Source organism: Zonotrichia albicollis, chromosome 7 (genome assembly GCF_047830755.1).
Source record: "Zonotrichia albicollis isolate bZonAlb1 chromosome 7, bZonAlb1.hap1, whole genome shotgun sequence".
NCBI classification, from domain to species: domain Eukaryota; kingdom Metazoa; phylum Chordata; class Aves; order Passeriformes; family Passerellidae; genus Zonotrichia; species Zonotrichia albicollis.
The window spans coordinates 38,762,637-38,782,664 of record NC_133825.1 but is presented as its reverse complement, the minus strand read 5'-3'; the positions used below and the strand labels follow the sequence as shown (position 1 = coordinate 38,782,664).

The window sequence follows — 20,028 nt, the reverse complement described above, 5'->3', positions numbered from 1 at the left end:
AAATAAATACATTTTACCACCATCCCCTGCTAAACATTTCAGAGAGAAAGCTGCAGGCCTGATGCATGGCATCTCTCTTCAATCAGAGCCTGAGCTCAGGGAGGTCTGGAGGGGATATTTCAGCAGGGTGCAGGACACATCAAACAAATACTAAAGGGGAGATTGATGCCTTAGATTATTAAATCGGGGTAAGGCCACAATGTTTTGATTGGCAAAACCCTTCAACAGTTGGACATTAGTATTTCAGAAGAGCAAGCCATTCTGTTTGTGGGTGAGCCAGGAAAATAACAACTCACACAGTTTGGGGGAATGACCTCAAGGAAATCCCATCTTGTCTTGTAACTAGAGTTGCTAGATCAGTAAGCCAAGAAAATTACATAATATGCCTATTAATATTAGAGACAAAGAAAAGCAAGTTTACTTTTCTATGTTCAGCCTTGTTCTCTCTGTAGTTGCCCCAACATTTTGTTTTAAGTGTATGGAATAAATGAGACAGCAGTGGATGATGTGCTGAGCATCTTCTTCTGAATGCTGTGTCTGAGACATCTCTCACTGACTTCCCAGTGATTGTTAGTGACAGGAACTGTATGGGCAGCACCAGCACTAATTGAATGTATCCTTCTGTCTTTACCAATGTTTTTGCTGCAGTTTTAGCTGGTCCCAGAGCAAAACACAAAGATATAACCCCACACAAACCAACTCTAGAGTCTGTGGTTTGGGATTTTCCACTTTGTGGACATCTCTAAATTACTTCCAGGTTGTAGACCAGGACAAGATCAATGCTTCACTGCAGTTGCATAAGTGTCAGGACGTGACTGAACCAAAAGTGATTTGGGAAATCCGTGTACTCACAGCTGTGTCCCCCTGCTCAGTCTGCTCACATTCTCCAGCTCAGCCCCACGCTCAGCTCAGCCCATGGTTGCACCCCTGGGTTCCAGCAGACAGCTTTCCCCAGCAGATGGCCATGGAGGATGCAGAAGGAATGCAGGAGGAATAAGACTTTCTTGCTTTATCCCATGTTGTCTGGGGCAATTCCCACTCTCTGCCAGTTTCTTGGTGCCTCCAACTGTTGTTCATTGTGAGGCACAGATGTTGTTAGCTCAGTGGCTTCTGTCCAACCACCAGATACTTCAGCAGAAGAGAAGTGGAAGTGAAATTCAGGCTGAACAGACGGAATCGCTTTTTTCCCACCTGACCATAGCTGGGACAGTGAACAGAAATGTGGGAATGTGGCTCAAAGTACTCTCCCTGTGCACCAAGCCCTGTGCTGCTCTGTTCACCCTTCAACCTCCTGGCTTGAAACCAAGATCCTCCTCCAAAAATTGGCTAGAAAAACTACTCCCTGCTTGTGTTCTGATAGAAGAGATGGCTGGGCTCTGTTGCACAGGGCATGCTTCCACCCGCTTGCTGCTGTACTGTGGGTCATCTCAGGCACAGCTAAAGCTTCTGGAAAATGGTATTAAGTCTATTTTTCCAAATTTTTTTATGCTGACAGATGTCAGTTGTTTGTCTTCTGAAACTGGTCTTTTCAAGAATAGGTATTATATCCCTTTAAATAGCACAAATCACATGGGAACAGATTATTTTTGTCACTAGCTGTCTATAATCTATCTTATTTCTTTTTTTAGTGAAACTAAAATCTTCCCAGGGATTGTTCCTAATAATAATACTGAAAAGAAAGCATCATGTAAGTCATCCAGTATCAGCAATGGCAATAGTACTGCATTGCCCTTCTATAGACTTATCTCACTCTACACCTCGAGGTATGGCCCAAACATGAACCCTCTCAGCTAGACTGTGAAATACAGGTTTTATTTTAGAACCAGGGAAGCAAAAGTATGAAAGTGGTTTTGAAAGGTCACCAAGGACAGAACAGGAGCCAGAAGGTCTGGATTTTAGCCTCATGTTGAGACTCTTGGCATACTTTCTGCCATTTGCCTCTGCAAACACCCGTAGCATGCCAGCAGTTTGACTTGCTGATATGTTACTTCAGGATCTACTGGAACGGGTCAGCGTCAATGGCAATTTTTGCAAAATTCTATATTTGAGGAAAATGTGTTAAAGAAACATTGAACTTGTTTGCCCTAGGTTTCAGGGGGACTACTCTTCAGGATGCCCTTGAATTCTCTGCTTCAACCACTGGTCAAAGTGGTTGAAGCAGAGAATTCAAGGGCATCCTGAAGAGTAGTCTAAAGGGCTCTAAAAAAACCACACACTCACCCCCTGCTTGTCAGCCTGTGAAGGGGGATCTTTAGCTCAAGATTGACCTCACCCTGTTGTCTTCTTCCCCAAACTGTGGTGAATTGCCTGATCTGAAGTCCCTCCCCTGAGATGAACAGCAGGTACCTGTGCAGAAGCAACAACAACCAGTCCATGCTTCTTTATATGGCAGGACAGCACCGGGAGCAGGGTGGGCTGTTGCTGTGATGGGGAAGAAGAACCCACATTTGTGCCCAGCTGCCCCATGGCAGTGGTGCTGCAGACAGACCCTGTCCCAAGCAAAGCTGTCCCCGAGTGTGCCCGTGCCAGTGGGTGAGAGAATGTGCCCTTGCATGTGGCTTTTGTTCTCAGTCACAGCCCACCTCCCAGAGCAGCAGACAAACACAAACAGCCTTTTTCTGCAGTCAGTGAGCAAAGCAGAGCAGTGCTTCTGAGCTGCTCCTTTAACAGCGAGGGCATCATCACGTCCTGAGCCTTATGTGAGTAAATCTGTCATCAAGTTTTAGTCTTTCTTTTGTATAACTTTATGTAGCAACTCATCTTAGACTTGTAAAAACATTTTGGGGGAAATTATGCGTGGGAGGTGGGCAACTCCTTCCATGTATTGCCAGCAAATCTGTAATGCTCTCCTTTATCATAACAAATGAGGCAGGTTTCTCAAAAGCAGTATCTTGTGTTGTTCTTTTATCTCTTTCTTTTGCTTTAAGTCTGGGGATGGGGTTCTGCCCTGGATGAGGGCACAAAACGTGGCTCCAGGACTCCTGGTTTTTGCCTTGAGCACTGGATGCTCACGACTGTGCTGAATCCTGCTTGTGAAATATCTCTGTGAACTGGAAGGGGGTGTAGGTACTCAAAATACTGTGTTTAGCCATAGATGTTATTAAATGTAAAAGTGGTAAAAAACCCCAGTGCCATAAAATGCCCAAGAAGCCAAGAAACTGAAACTCTCATCTGTTCTTAAGCTTGGTAAATAGAGAAACTTCTACATCCTGCTGGTGCTTTGCTCTCCCACTCTCCCAAAGTAATTTTTACTCAAAACTCAAGGTTTTTGCAATTCCTCGGGTGAAAATGTTTTGCACACCCAGGGATCTGTCATCATTTCACACGTTTTCGGTTCTGCTGAGCCATCACCTCCTTCCTCCAAACTGGTAGGTGGCACAGGAGGTATCACATCATCCCTGTGGAGGAAACTTTGTACAAAAGTATCTTGGAATTTGGCAAAGCACAGCTCTTTTTCTACAGCAGGACTCATCTCCCCTTCAGTGGAAATTAAGTGTCTAAATCTTTTTGTCTTTCCCTCTTTGTCAGTTTTACAGTGTGCTCTGGGGTGAAGTTTTGTTGTGCTACATTTATTTCTCCTCGCCAAGACCTTCTTTATGGCTTTGATTTAAACAAAGTCCAATCAGATGCAGTGAAAGGCCGTCATGTTCCAGTGCTGGGGATGGGCTTTGGGGGCTGTTTATCTTTTTTTCCAAGGATAACAGCACATTTGTGTTTGTGTTGCATGTATGTCTTGGACTTACACAAAAACTTAAGGATCTGATTCTGGTGGGTCATGATGGCAGGTATCCAAACCCATAAATCTGGTCACTGTGCTTTTCCAAATGTTTATTGTGCTGTTTAAGCTTTTATGGGCTCTTGTGTGTATTACATATGGTCTGAATAAATGTAAGGCAGTATTACTGTGCTTAGCTGAGAGGCAGAAGAGCCTCCAAGGGGATCATTAGAGCTGGGGCAGCCATTGCCAGCATTTGGAGATGAGTTTCTTGGTTGAGCTTTGCAGGTTGCAAGCACCTTCAGCCCTGTTCTCTTGGTTTCTAAATGCCACTTGATCTAAGGTTGCAGAGGTAGAAATAAGAAGCAGAGTTGCAATTTCTTGGATTCAGTACAGGATTCTTGCAGCAATTCTCCCCTTTCTGAAACACTAATAGAAAGGACCGGCCTTCCCATGTATTTCCTCTGTGCTGCTGCTGCTGCCTGTGGCAAGGTCTGCTCTGATTGCCAGTGGGGCTCAGGACAAGACTTTAAGGAATCAGTGGATGCACAGCAGGGCAAAAGTCACCTGGGTCACTGTAAGGGAGGAATCACCTGCAGACTCTGCCTAAGAGTCAAGGCTGCATTGCTCCTTCAGACAGATGGCAAAGAGCATCCATCCCTCCATGCCTACAGCTCCTCTGTGATCCTGGAGATCTCCCTGTACTCTGCTGCAAGGACCTCCCTTAAACTGCAATGAGGGACAGAGAGGCAGGGAGCCACCTCCCCACAGGCTGCCAGCAAAGTCCAGCCCTTGGGGAAGATCCTGCAACAAACTCTTGGTTCTTGCTGCAAGGGCAGAGATGGTGTTTGGCACAGCGAGCAGCCTCCCAGGGGTTGTGTAACATTGCTGGGCAGACACCGCGTGTGATGATGCTGTTGATATCCCTGAGTTACCCTGGGGATACATCAATCCCTAGGCATTATTTGGAGGTGTGAGGTGGGGCAGTTCATTGCTCAGCTTTGCACCACTGTGCATCCTGCTTCTGCTGCTGCACCTGGTGGGTTCTGCTGCTTTGACCTGGAGGAAGGGTTGAACTTGCCTGTGTAGCATTCACAGAAACAGAGGCATTGCAAAGTGCTGACCTGGGAGCTGAGAAACATTCTGCCTCCTCTCACTCAGCCCAGTGACCCAAATGAGAAAGGATGAAAATGTTAATTTGTTGCTCTTCAGCATGGAGAGGAGTGAGCATCAGGGGATGCAGAGGATCCACTTTGTGGGGACATGGGCTTGCAGAGGGGCTCCCAAAGTGGAGGGAAGTTATTTTTGCCAGCAGAGTCCTGTGTCAAGCACGGGCAGCTCTGGGGCTCCCACCTCTTCCCGTCTATTGCTGGATGTTGAATCAGCTGTTTGTCCTGCCCAGCACAGTGCCAGGGACAGACTCTCTGGCAGAAGGGTGAGGAAACAGAATGGAATAAATAAAGGATTTATAAAGGGGATGACTTGTTTGTCCACAAACAGCCTGCTGCAGGCCTGTGCTCAGAAGGCAACCAAACCCCCAGAGCTGCTCTGAGGCTTTCCTCTCTCTGTAAGCACATTGCTGCAGGGTCCTGCCACAGGCACTGGGGGCCAACTGGGGAGAGGGTGGCAGAGACAGCCTGCTCCTGTGTCCCTTCTTCCTCTGCACATTCCAGGGCTGCGACCTCCCCAACCTGCCGGGAGAGGGGAGGGAGGTGGGAAATGGGGTGACAGGAACAAACTTCCTGCAGCAGAGCTGAGCTGAGGGATGGTTCTTATCACAGGAGAACAGCCCTGCTGGGGGCAGTTGGAGAGGAGCCCATCCCAGTGTCCTGAGCCCCCCACCCTGCAGCTCACCCCCAGCCCAGGAGCCTCCCTCACCCCGGCACACAGCCCTACAGCCCTGCCTGCAGGTACTCCTGTGTGCCAGAAAGAGCAGGGTTCATGGCTTGGCAGTGCTGAGGAAATGCCATCTAAACCATATCAGAGGGAGCACCAGGCTGCCTGGGAGCATGGCTGCATGCAGCAGCTCCCACTGCCCAGGCACTGTGTGGGGAAAGCTGGTCCTTGCATGGAGCAGCTCCCACTGCCCAGGTACTGTGTGGGGAAAGCTGGTCCTTGTATGGAGCAACTCCCACTGCCCAGGCACTGTGTGGGGAAGGCTGACTTGTGCCCACCAGTGAAGTGCCAGGCTGTGTGTGCCACAGAGAGCAGCTTTGTGTCCTGCCTGGGCTCCAGCCACTGCACACCAGCCAGGTTTTGGCTTGTGGCAGCATTTTGGGCAGGACCTGCTCTCCTCCACAAACCAGAGGCCAATATGTAGGGCCAGCCCTTTTCAGATTTTGTCTCAACCCAGTTCAATCCTCATTGATGTGTGCACTGTGAGGTGGAAGGAGATGGGAGAGTAAGCCCAGTGCGTGTCCCTTCGGCCCCTCTGCCTGAGGAGCAGGTTAGATGGGAGCTGGAAAGAAAATTATGCTGGCCTGGAAGTTTCTGCTGAAGGCAGAGCAGTCCTTTCACTCTCCTGTGTCGCTGATCTAGGGATGCATTCCCAAAAGCCTCCTTAGCTCTAAAAGCAGGGCAGGGTGCCACAGGTAAAGCATGTAGGAGCAACCTCAGTGTGAGACTACCAACACCTGGGCAAGGGAGTGCTGTTGCTGCCTGCATGTCACTGCTTACCAGGCCTAGGGTGCAGTGGATTGTCCATAGGTCCTCTGAACCTTGCTGGCTGAAAATGGCTCGTGAATCTAAAGTCTGTAACATTTATTGAACTAACACTCTAACATTGCTTGAAGATAAATGCTGTGATACCTGATGGGACTCATCTGCTGCTCTTGTGCCCCCCCACTCTTGATGAACACCTTGTCTCTTCTGTTGCCTTTTTTTATTGTCCCCTCAGTCCAACAGTTCTGGTCAGTGGTGACATCACTCCTTGGTGTCCCAGCAGATCCAGCAGTGGGGGCCTCACATGGGCCCAGCTCAGCAGCCTGAGGTGTGGGTGGGCTGACGTGTTCTGCAGGAGCAGGGTGGGGAGAGAGATCCTGTGACTGCCACTGCAGGGAGGACTCATGAGTAGAGCAGGACGAAGATCACGTCAGTAAAAGCTGTGTTCAAGGAGACCAGGTGTCAGGGGATGAATTGGACCCTTTATGTCAGCAGAAGGACTCACCAGTAGGGAGGGAAAGCTTCCTATCCCAGCCTTGCACAAGCTCTTCCTGTGTGTCCTGTCCTTCATTTTTGCAGACTACACTGAGACTGCTGTGACATTGGGTTGGTGTCTAGTGTGTCCCTCCCATTGCTGGCATCTCTTTTACAAAGAGCTTCACCTGGGAGAGGCCACTGACATCTCTCACCAGCAATAGCTGGTACAACAAACCCATCAGGGCAGGCAGGGTTTTACCTGCCCGGTGTCCTTCCCTTCCCAGCAAGCCAGGAGAGGGGCTTCCTCAGCTGGAGGGCAGCCAGAGACATCAACAGGCACATCTATCCCCTGTCCACAAAATGCTCTGTGTTCAACATTGCCCCAGAGGGCAGGGATTTCTGGCAGGTTTTCACACAAAACTTAGCCAAAAGCCCTTTTTGTGTCAAGAGCTGTTTGATGCAGGAAATAATATTTTGCTCTCATGTGCATGTGTATGTATGTGATGTGTACAGTCCTTCTACCACAGCCATGATTCACTATCCCTATGTCTGATGATAACTTACAATTTTTAAGGTTTGCATTTGGTGTTTTTTGCAGAACTCTGCAACCCTCTTGCAAAACCGTATTTGTTGCACAGCTTGTAGCATGCAGTATAAACAGCTCCACTTGATGGCAAGGGTTGGAATTGGGAAGGGTCTGAGTCACGGGCTCCACAGGCAGCTACTGCCACATCGTGGGGAGATGGTGCTTTACATGCATTTATTCTGCAGCAAAAACCACTAGCTGAGCTGGGAAAAAATGCATTTGGTTTGCTTGGATTTTGGATGTGGTGGTGTGTGTGTTCTGCTTTCTCCAGGGACGTGTTCTGCCTCACCCCTTGCCATGCTCACCTGTGAAGCTGACTCTCTCTTGGCTCCCATGCCCCAGAGAGCAGAAATTCCTCTGGACAGCAGTGGGGAAGCTGTGACATATTGCTATGAACAGATATGAAATAGCTTTTCCACCTGGCTTCTTATTAGGTGTTACAGCCCTATCTTTTTCCATCAGTCGTATGATAGTGATCTTTTGGTATTTAATACCATTACATCTAAGACTTGATGAGGGAATGGGAAAGAAGCAGACCTGCAGTCTTGGATATCAATACTAACAACTACAGAACCACACCTGGATCAGACATTTGTAAGCATATGGAAGAGATTGAAGATTATCTAATTGTCTCCTTAATACTTGGTACTAGATTGAATCATCTCTGCAGGCCTGGGAAGCTGTGCAGATCACCAGGCTCTCCTTGCTCCTGCTCCACTAAGCTAAAGAGCCAACTTGGAAAGTAAAACCTTTCTCATCCCCAGCTTTGGCTGTGCCAGGACGCTCGGCACAGCTTCAGTGTGGAAGGTGTCATTGGCTTGCTCGTGTTTTTGGCTGTGAAAGTCAGTGACAGCTCTTCTGGCCAGATTTCCTGTATGATCCTGTTAGGGGAGTTGTCAGCACCTAATCTGGGTGTTTGTTTCCAAATAGTATTGCCAGGGCATTGCATGTGCAGCCTGACACACTGTACATTAATCTAGGTTTTGGCCTCCTTGCTTGACCCAGGAAGGATTAAACCCCACCCCACATCTGCTGCAGCTCCCTTGGACTGCTGCCTCATCACACTGATGCTCCTTAGCAAAGCTCAGGGCTTTGCACAGCTTCCCAAACACAGCTCTTCCCTAGATGGCAGGGACTGCCTCTGCTTCTCCTGTGCCTCCCATCCATCCATCCATCCATCCATCCATCCATCCATCCATCCATCCATCCATCACACTGGTACCTGCAGACACATGCAGTCCTTGCAGGAATTTGTCAGCCAGGCTGAACTGTTCCCTGCCAGGCCCTGCTCCTGCCTTGCAGTAAGACCATTTTCCATGTTGCTCCATTTAACCTGAAGCAGGGAACACAGGTTGGAACACAAAACTTTTGAAAAATGATGGAACAAGGGCAAATTTCCAATCAAAGCTCTCCAAATGCTGCTCTGAAGGAAAATTACTCTTCATTTGCAGGTGGAATGGAAGACTCTGCAAGGGCAGGAGCTGTGCAGAGATTTAAACAATAGAGTAAAGGAAAGAATGACTATGACTAGGGGAGTGGGAAAGGGGCCTGGGACCTCACTAACCTGATTTAATCAAGCCACTTCTGAGTTGTACAATTGCAACGAATAATCTGACCCAGAGTTGGGCAATTTGTAAGCCACAGAGTTAAGAACTGTTTATAAAATGGTCTTAAGAGGAAAATATATTTGTAATTATGAGCTGAAAAACTATGAACTGAAAAATTACAAACTGAGCAGCAGCACTCTTGGTTTTAGAGCCATGTCCAGCTGCTGGTGGGACAGCTGGGGTCTCTGCCCTTCCTATGTCCTCCCACCATCCAGCAGCACCCAGAGCAGTTCCCAGCTGAGCTCTTGGGGCAGCAGCTTACCTTGGCCACAGGATGTCTCCTCACAGGAGAGGCTGCACCTGAGCAAAGCCTCCTTACTCTGCACTCACTATAGGTGAGCCAGTGCCCTAGAAAGGGAGGGAAAAGTGGGAACACCCCCCAGCAGGGGAGATGTGACCCAGCCTGCAGAGCTGTGGGCTGACAAGGCTCTGATGTGAGCTGGCTGCTTGTGGTCCTCCAGCTCTGGGAAGAGAAATTTCCTCAAAGCTTCTGAGAAGAGGCACCAGTCTCAGTCCACGGACTTGAACTGATGAAATTTGTACCAAGTGGTGTGTCCTTACCACAGAGCATTCCTGGCTGTGGCAGTGCCAGCTTCAAATGGGATGTCCCTGGGCTAATTGTTGCTGGATTTGGACAAGTGAGGTTTTTTCTTTTCTGGGAAACTGACTGGTTTTGTGCCCATGGTGTTTGTAGAGTGCTGACAAATCCCTCTCATTCTCAATACTGCCTGTCTACTGAAGGTGGTGTTCCTTGGAGATGTGCTTTTCCCCTTTCAAGGCTTTTGATGTGCTTTCCCATGTTAGAAAATTCAAGAAGGCAGCATGTGAAGCTGGCTGGGGCCACTGAGTGTTGCTGGGGGCGGCAGCTTTGATCCTTGGCAGGAGCTTTGCCATAAACTTGATCATGCATTTTTCATCCCTTGCTCTGTGTGTGTGTGTGCTGTGCAGGGGGTGCAGGCACTGATCCTGAAGCTGCTCAGTACAGGGCTGACTCACTTGCAGTTCAGTTCATCGCTGATGCAAATCCTTCCCATCCCCAGGGTAACTCCGCCACGAGTTACCCTACATGAAATTTGACCCTGACATCTGATAGCTAGGGAGCTGCTCCTGTCTTTAATCTCTCTGACAGTGCCTAGTCAGGGCTTTTTGAAGAATTTTGTTGGTCTTTTCTATCACTTAAGCATTAGTTTTCTTTATCTGGAGTTTTGTACTGCTATCTGACCCATTTACTTGGAAGCCTCCAAGGAGAGCTTGAGTTGAAAGAGAGCTGGGTTTGTGATCCAAGTATGAGTCTTTCTCTGTTAATTGTATTAGCATTCATAATTGCATGCACATTTCTAAACTGTCAGGATTGCCACATCCTTTTAAAATATGGATGAGACATCAAAAGGGCTATGACTGCTTGGAGATTAGCAAGAAATTAAACTGCCTGATACCTCAAAAAAAAATGATGTGAGCTGTTTTGTCCCCATTATATTAAAAGTGACGTAGGAAAAATAAGTCAGGATTAGGCTTTCAAAGCCCATTAGCTGGCACAATGCAATTAGCAGGAAGAGGCTGTTTGATGCAGGTTTGAGGTGCCCTGTGCCTGCGGTTGCTGTTGGGTGGGCAGGGTCTCTGCCTAGTGGGAGCCTTGTTGGATAGGGCTATGTGTGACAGGACTCATGGGATGAATGGGAGATAAGGATGGAGAAGTCCTGAATTCACATCCTCTCTTTGATGCAGATTTGCTTGAAGGGAGCTTCTTGGTCTCTCTGTTAGTGGCTTAGGCTCTATTTTAGCTCTCAAGGCAACCCCCAGCAGAGGTCACTTGTGGCTGATGGGTAACGCAGGGATTCTGCTCTCTCTTCCTGAAGTCCTGCTGGGAAATGTCACCGAGCCTGTCCTTTGGAAATCCATATTTTACAAACATGCAATACATGAGCATATGTACAGGTATGTGCCATCCCAGATCGTTGCCAGGTGCATGTGTCTGTACACATTTGTATTTTCAGGTGTCAACAGTTTTGCCGTGTCATCATCAAGCATATTGAGACAAATACATTTCACCTTTTGGAAGGCAGATGGCTTTTGCTGTTATGGAGCCCTGCATGTCCAGGGATATTGGAGAAAGGTTGTCAGGGCAAGGGAAACAAAGGTGTACAGCAATACAAACCTCTTGGTTCCCAGACTGCTTCCCACCCATGAACCCAAGGTGCCTTGTGCATGGTGATGGATTGTGTCTCTCAGAGGTGGCAGCAGTGACTTCTCAGTCCCAGCTGGGAAGAGTTTCTTTCTCCTCATCCCTGCCCAGCCACAGCCCAGCACCTCTCACACCGGCGCTGTCGCTTTTATTCTTTATCAGTGTAAACCCTGACAGTGCTGGTCTCATTTCACGGGCGGTGCCTGCCCAGATGCTCCAGAAGGGATCGGTGGAGCCTGGTCTCGGCGGAGGGAGCAGCGTCCCGGCGGCTGCGGGCGCGGCCGGCAGATGGAGCGCGGCTCCTTCCCCGCACGCTGCCCGGTGGGAGCGCAGCAGCGATAACGGAGTGTTTGTTATGGAAACACGCCACTTTCGGCTGATTTACAGGCAGCTTTGTGCAGCTCCTGATCGCCCCGTATTTTTGTTTTTAGTCCGTTACTCATCTTGATCCGTGGTTGGTACATGTCTGAGCAGGGCTGCAAGAGGCGCTGGCGGGGACGCGGTGGGGCCAAAGCACGGGGGATGGAAAGCAGCTGTCAGGCAGCATTTCTTGCAGGGGTTTGAGGAGTACCAGCAGGCTGTGTCAGCCCGGCAGGCACTGCTCCTCAGTGCCTGACTCTACAGTCAGACTCTCCTGTAGTTCCTTCAAGGCCTGTGGTTTAGCGGCTGCACAGATGGCTGCAGTGTGCTTAGAGCAAAGTGAAATAACACTGGTTCCTTCCATCCTCTGCTGCCTCACCCTGAGAAATTAGCAGCCTCTTTTGGGAGCTACTAGTCAATATTCCAGATCCAAACACCTCCGGACTTTCAGCAAAGTTTGAAACAAGTTCAGGAGCTGAGTTTCAAGTCCACTTTCCCTGTGCCAAAATCCGCAGAGCTGAATACCTGGGAATTCTGGAGGTGGGTTAAGTCACGGACCAAATACACTCTGAGCTTTTCATTGTCTACTTCTAATGCATCAGCTCTCCCAAAATAATATGTCTAGCATGGTTCATACCACAATCACTACTGTAATCACCACTGAAACCTGCATAGGTTAGAAATCCATATGTGGTTCTGCGTCTGGGTGAATTTGGCAGACATAAAGCAGTCCCCAAAAGGCAATTCCTTCCTATCAAATCATGTGCCAATTTTACACAGTTTTGATTTATGCTTTTTAAGGTTACTGAGCTCTTTGCTGAAAGAGTTGAAGGCCATCTGCACTGGCAGTGAACTAGCCTCCTCGGGATAAAGGCTGGCTTCCAGAGGACAGAGGAGCTGGGAGCTTGTATCTGTTACATGTGAGGCTTCTCTGCCTGTCTTGTGGTCCCCTGCACCTCCTTAGCTAAAGTGCTTCCTGTTACAGAAGAGTATATGTGGCAGGTTTTGTGCATTGTAGTTTTAAGGGAGGTAGAGGTGCTACACTTCTCCCTGCTCCTTTACCTGCTATTCCAACCAAGGGTAGAGAAAAAATGTGCCTGGAGGGTATACAGCTCTCCTGTTTCTCTAATTAAACTTTGTTTGGGGTGGTTGCTTTTTCTAAGTCTTTTTGAATTTTTCCCTGAAAAGGGAAATTAATTAGGCCAGTTGGAAGTATATGAGGGCCATTTTGCATGGGGAAAAACAGAGCAGGTGAGCAGTTGTTGGAATTACTTGGACAGTAGACAAGAGCATGGAATAAGAGACCGACAAGAGGGTAGTTAATTTAGTTAGAAAGACTGGCTGAGCACAGCAGTCTGGAAAACAGATCATCTTTCTGAAAGGCACAAAGAAGAAAAATAATGGCCCCAGATTCATCCCTTGTGTAAATCTTTTGAAGTTGGTGACTTAGACCAGGATGATTTAACCCCATTAATTTTAATGGGTCACTGCAGTGTCCCAAGAGTTGTTTTTTGCTGTGCTCTGTTCTGAGGCAGAGATAAAGCAGAGCCTTGGCGTCTAGGCTTCAACCCAAGCTTGGTGTCCCCATGGGGCTGGCTTGGGCCTCTCCACATTGTGGCTGACTCCAGTTGGAGAGGGAAAAGGATGCAGGAGATGATGATGTGTCTGAGCCTTTGTCCCGTGACAGCTGGGTGCTGCCAGGACTTTGTTGTGAGCCATGACATGCCTGGAAAATGATATCTGGTCTGAAAAGCAAGGATAGGCAGGCTAGGAGGGCTCCCTGGAGTCAGCACCTACCCTCACCCCACTCTGGGTCTGCTGATCCAAAGTGATAACAACACATTAACCAGAGACAAGGAGCTGTGGAGCAGTGGGGCAAAAAGGAGCCTGAAATTGAGCATAAATGGGCACCAGATGAGTCCTGTTGGGACTCAGTGGGCAGAGAGCAAAGGTCAGTGCCCTTGACACGTGACAGGGACTCAGGGCTATGCCTGTGGACAGGGATATAGCACATTTACCACATATCATTGAAAGCAAGCTGGTCATAGCAGGAGTTGGCCACACATAGTTACAAAGCCTGTGTATCACAGCAGGGAAAATTTAATGTAAAATTTAATCCCCCCAGGAGGGGGGATGCATCTTTGTCACCAGCTGTCAAACAGCTGAAAACGTGGTGTCAGACAGAGCTGTAGTGCTGGGGCAGAAATAGTGACCAAGCCCCAGTCTCATCAGGCAGTAGCACGTCATGGGCTGTGCTCTGCCCCTGCTCCCTGGGGACCTCAGGGTCCTTCCTCCTTGTGCCCCAGCTCTGTTTTCTGCCTGCCTCTCCTTGTGTGCCTTGCTCCTGGGGCCTGACTCGCTGTCCTTCATTTGACAAATGATTCAAGTTATTCTGAAGTATTGACCAGACAAGAGGAAATGAGCCAGGAGGAGCAGATGGAGCAAAATGAAATGAAGTGAAAAATCTGAATGCAAATGTTCTGTGTGATACTGAGGGGGGGAAAGCTGCCTTTGGTGAAGTTTGGGTGTGAAGTCATCCCTAAGCAGCCTGGGTTTGTCAAGGCTTCAGCTGCTCTTCAGCATCATGCAGAAGGAAGGGAAGATGAGCATCACTGTGTCTCTGGGCATTTATCTCTTGACAGACTTAACATGTCTGAGTGCACAATGAGTCCAGGGGGAGAGTCAGACATGGGCCCCAGGAGGGAAGGATGTAACATATGCTGAAATAAAAGTTTCTTAGTAAACTTTGTTGCTTAACTTTTTCCAGTACTGCCATTTAATCTCATTGGTCTGTAGTCTTCTCCCAGTCACATGCTGCAAGGCAAACTCTGTTAAATCCCTCCATAGCTAGAGCAGATCAGAAGATCCATCTGGACTGGCAAGCTGGTCTGTAAAATGCTTTATAAAGCTTCTATCAGCAATAGTGTGGCCAGCAGGACCAGGCTGTGATCATCCCCCTGTGCTGGGCTCTTAAATGTTATGTCCAGTTTTGGGCTTCTTACTACAAGAAAGACATTTCAGGGTACTGAGTTGAATCCAGGGAAGGATAATGGAGCTGTTTAAAAGACAGGTAGATGTGGTGCTTATGGACATGGTTTACTGGTGGCAGTCCTTGGCTAACAGTTGGATTTGATGATCTTAAGGGTCTTTTCTAACCTAAATGATTCTGTGATTCTATAAATATCAGAAGTTGTAAGCATGTGAGCTTTGGAAGGACCACGTTTGCTGGTACCCAGCATATCTCAGTGTAATATTTAAATGTGAATGTACCCAGTACATGTCTTTCTATATTTGGTGAGAGAAGTTTCAGATGTAAAGGGTGAAACTCAGTTTTTGCCCAAGATATGGTCACAATTCACCCCAGGTGCTGGGACAAGTGCTGCTGCTGCTCTGTAGTACCCCAGGAGGAGGAATTTCAACCGTGCCCATCCACAGACAGATGAGAGAGTCCCAGCAGAGCCTCATTTCTGTGTCAGGTTATTTTAAGTAACAGCAGCAATTCCCTTCACATCACACAGGGCTGCCTGCATGGTCCTTGTGCAGCCTCTTCAAGGGTAGCACAGGTTGGCAGCATGAGGGAGTCTGAGTGCCACAGCATTCTCTGAGAAATGAATCCTTTTCCTTAGGAAAGGAAATGATTGAAAAGCTCAGGTGCTGCTGAAATCCCGCCTGCATGTCCTGATCCATGGAGCAGTATCACCAGCCCAAGTCTGCACTGCAGTGATTCAGCACAGATTGGTACCACACACACCTCTGATCCCCTGCAGTTGCATCCTCAGAGCAATCTGGCTTATTTCTACAGAATATGTAGCAAAAAATGTTAAGTCAAGGGGAACTCTGAAAATTGTTTTTGTTTTTTTTTATTAAATGAAGGAATATAAGAAAAGTATTTGTTACTGCTCAACATTAAATGTGAACAGACCCCAGCAGGTGTGAAGGGATGTGATACAGGCTTGGAAACCCTGGAGCAAGCCAAGGGAAGGCCTGTGAGAAGAAAAGAAAAATGCAAAATGGTGATGAAATGCAAATTTCTCTGTGACTGTGTTTAAGTGCAGGATCGGGGGCTGTCCAGCTGTCTGTTGGCTGTTTTCAGCCAAAGGACAACAGAAGGCAATGGGTGATTTCATCCTGCCCCTCTAAAATTGACAAATCTCCTCCACAGTTGCTTAAGTATCCATTTTTCTAAGGTTATTCTTTGCCAGCTATTTGGCAAAGCCTGATGTGGGCTGAACATTTTCTTCTCTCTCACTGCTGCCTCATATGGAGGAAGAAGCTCAGGTGGTTGAGGTGGCCATGGCTGGGAGTTGGCACAGCCCAGATGTATTTCCGAGATCTGAAAGTGTCAGCAGAAAAACCTTCAGTGTGAGGGCAGCTTTTGGGATGGTGGTGTTGATGTATGGCTTGTGGGGATGAAAGCCCAGGAGAAACTCAAACAGAGCTGTCTGTGAAATGCTGGGTCCTGCAGGTATGGTGTGGTTTTATCTGACCTGTGAACATCTCTGATAAGGCATCAGATCATTAGTCTTGTGCTTGTTATTGTATCATTTGCTGGAATAAAACACCAGCATTTTTAAATCACTGCTATCAAAGCATATTATAAATTGTAAGCAGTTTCTTTTCCTTTGAGTATATCCCTCTGCCAAATAATTCAGTGCTCATATCTTCCAAATTTGGCGTGGCATTACTTGTGAAGAGCTGTGTGTCAGAGCATAAAATAATGATTTTTTGGAAAAGTTGAGCTATAAAAAAAACTGTGTTTCCTAAAAAATTAATAGAAAAGGACCCCTGCCTCTTAAAACAGTTCTGCTTCCAGCCTCTGATAATAACAGTGTGTTCCACTCCTGAAGTGCTAAAAGTCTGCTTTCTGCAAAGTAGAATTTTAAAGACTGTTGCTCAAAAGTGTGTGTGTGTGTATATATATCTATATATATATATACACATGGTGCAGATTGCAGATATACTGTGGAGTTACTCCTACCCACAACCTGATTTTCTTGCTTCTAGGAGCTGTGACACACTTTCAAGAGGAGCAATGTATTTTTAAACTCACACTGTGGGATAGGATGAAGGTCAGCACAACTGAGTCTGCGCCTTTGAGAGATGGAGAAGTTAAAGCCCAGCCTCCACTTTTTGTGACTTTCAGCTTTCCTCATGTGAAATGCTGTGGCTCTTGTCCCTCCTTCAGGGGAGAGAGATCCACTGGAGCTCCTGGGTGCTCAGCTGTGAAGATAGCATGGCCATGGTTGCATTAGCAGCTGGATGCTCTTGAGTTCTTTCATGTGGGATCTGTTCCCCACCTTAACTGCAGTTTTCCTTCTGAAATGTTCCTGACTTTAGGCATTGACTAAAACTGCACCTGGAGACACATTTGGAGCTGTGTTGTCATTGTTGCAGTTCTTTTTCAAGTACTTTTTGGGAGATGGACTTTCTTTAGAGCTGGTGGTGAGGCACAGCCACAGTTGTGGTGTGCATGGTGTGTCCCATCTGTGTGTGTCCTCTGCCCTGCGCCCACAGGTTGGCTCCTCTCACAGCCCCCTTGCTCACCCTTTGGAGACCCTCAAGGCAGCCAAAGGAGGGATGAGGGGCAGGGTGTTATGTTTGGATTTTGGGCTGTTTCACTGCTGATTAGAGCAGTTCAAGGACCTGTTGGGCATGATATGACCTGCAGGCTCTGGGGCAGGGGAGGCAGAGAGGTAGGCAAAAAATCTCTTCCTTCTCATCACCACCCCAGATTTGCTTTGGTGCACGTAGAGCTCTAAGATTTTCTTAACACTGTTTAAAAAAATATTTATTCTTGTGAAAAACTTTTCCCTTGTCTGTGTCTTACTGAGAAAAGAATCTTGGTAGTGTTACCACAATAATTAAATTAAGCAACTTACTCCCTTCAACCAAACCTTGCATTTTAGTGTAAAATGAAAATACATAAATAACCAGCAGAGGGGATGTGGCTGGCCTCTAATCTGCATGGAATTCTGTCTTTCAAGCTCTTGTTTCCTTCTGTACATTGATTTAGAAGGAAAAGCTTTTATCTAATCATGAGGCAGGTCTCTGCAGAGCTCCCCAGGCACTGCTAATGGAAGAGATGCACAGCAGAGCTTGAAGGCTTGAAGCTGAATTTTTGGTGCTGCACATGCTGTTGCTGACTAGATCAGAGCTGGGTTTTGTGGGCTCAGGGTGTTCATGCAGTGATCAGAGCCATTTTGCATCAGAGTGAGGTGTGTGCTGTCAGCAGGGAGGGAGGCAATCAGCTGCCCAGGAGACAACAGGTCGAGGCCAGAAGTGGCAAGGCAGGGATGGGTGGGAAGCTGGTGCTGCAGAGGGGGCAGAGGCAAAGCAGAAGGTTCCAGGAATTGGCTTCATCCCAGAGGATGACTGGGGCAGAAATTGTTAATAAGTGGGTTATTGGCAGTAGGACACTGTTTCATGCTCTGATTCCTAATCCCCACAGCTGCCTCTCATGGCTGGTGTGCCTAGACTCCAGTTTTGAATCTCACAGTATTTTACTGTAATGAGAGATTATTCAAAATAGCACTGAAATCAGACTTGGAACTGGACACCACAGGGTGAACTTCAGACTACAGAAACCTCTCAGGAGCTCAGGGATGCTCCTGTGATCCTGTGGTGGATGCTACTGCCAGGCACAGCATGGCCTGCCCTGGTGGGAAAGGCAGGGTTCCTGCTGATGGTTTGGTTTATTATTGTGCAGCTTCTGGCATTTCAGGTAACAAAGGGAGAAAACAGTGGACAAAAGCTGATTGCAGGGCATGGCATTAGCAGAACCTCATTGATATTCCAAGCCTGGGATACTACTGAGCAAGGGAGCTCAACAACAGAAAATGAGGGGGTGTAATGCCTGACAATGAGTGGCATTTTCCCTTCGCCCACATGTGATATCTATATATCAGATAACATGAACAGTTGAAGCAGAAATAAGCTGACAATGGCCATTTAGCTCTGAAAAATAGAGATCCTTCATGTTTCAGGCCAGAAAACTCCCTGAATCATCATTTATTTTGAAGGAACAAATTATTTATCCTTTAGCTGAATTTAAAGGTCTGATCCTATAACCAGCTGAATGGATGGAAGTAATTACTTTCATTCATTATGCCTCTTCACTTTTATGAACACAGAACATGGAAAAAATATTGGAAATGCCACACGCACTCATTGGAGATGTACGAGGTGAATTAAAAGTTAATGTCTGGATGGAGAATTGGACAGTAATTGCATAAAAAGAACAAGGAGAAACTGTTTCCTTCATGAGCACATCTGAAAAACATCCAAATTTGTATCTGAACTGAACAGCAAATTTTTTGTCTATTCAGACATTGCATTGTTTCATGTTGTGTGCAATCTGAATGTGTTGTAAAATAAATGCATATAAAAAGATATTTTCTTCTGTTTTCCAGAGGTATTTATTATTTAATGCTGGTCACCATAGAAAGTCAGTTGACATGATTTGAGGTGTTTTGAGGCAAGTATGCAAGCATATAGTTGAGGGTAACATGATTTTTTAAATTTGCCGTTTTAATTGAGTAAGACTCAAAAGAAAGTGTTAGGATGGATCCATACATGTAATAGCAAAACCACGTTCTGCTTCTGAAAATTTAATTTTAAGTTCAGTATTATAATCTATCAAATACCAGTCCAGCAAAATTCACTGAAGTTTTGATAATTTTGGGTATAGCGTGGTAAAACTTGGGGTGTATCTGTTTATCTTCAGTTTCAGGAATCTTCTAGTATGGATATCTGCAGTATATCCAGGGTGAAATAGCTGTTTTCTTTGTTTCCTTCCTAAAATTAACTGAGCATTGAGACTGAAACCATCTCTTACACCATCTTGAAGTACATGGCTTTTTTTATTTATTATTTCATACCCTGTTACAAAAAAAAAGAGCATCTCCATTCACTCCTGGAGTGCTCAAAAAATCCTTTTGCAGTGGGTCTGATACTTCCCAGGGTGCAATACTCTGGAAACTTTGTGATGCTTCTTTGCAACTATCATATAATTGTAAAAAAGAAAAAATTGGAAAAAAAAATTGGAAAAAAAAACTCCAAAAAGAGTTGGACCTACTATCAGAATTGGATATTTGAAAGGGGTTTGGTCACCTTGGAAAGTAACCTTAGTATTTGAAAGGTTTTATCTTTGGGAAGGTGCCTCTATTTTTCTCCCAAAATTGGTGCCTGTCAGTGATAATTTGGAATAATTTAATGAAACTTAACAGTTATATTGGGCAAGACAAATTCAGGACTTCTTTTTTCTTTTATGTTTTAATGTTAGAATCACAGAGGATGTTTTAAGACTGTCTGATCCTGGTAGGTAATCAGGGAAGACAAGTCTGCTTTTAGTAGTTGCCAATACAGCAAAATTTACTAGCTATGTTTTGGAGTTTTACAGTGTCTGAGAAAAGCTCCATTCAAAGGATAGTGATTAGAGAAA

At 46.6% G+C, this 20,028-nt stretch overlaps 1 protein-coding gene across 5 annotated transcripts in view; it reads left to right on the top strand.

Annotated features, from left to right (window-relative positions):
* Window positions 1–20,028, top strand: part of SH3PXD2A (SH3 and PX domains 2A) — a 235,349-nt gene that overhangs the window by 120,147 nt on the left and 95,174 nt on the right. The window contains exon 1 of one of the 5 annotated variants that reach the window (XM_026799641.2): window positions 2,579–2,699. The exons of the other annotated variants lie outside the window; for them this stretch is intronic. Within the exon in view, the coding sequence (XP_026655442.1) occupies window positions 2,698–2,699 (2 nt within the window). The 5' untranslated portion in view covers window positions 2,579–2,697. Of the gene's footprint in view, window positions 1–2,578; window positions 2,700–20,028 lie in introns of those variants that run through there. 5 annotated transcript variants of the gene reach the window in all.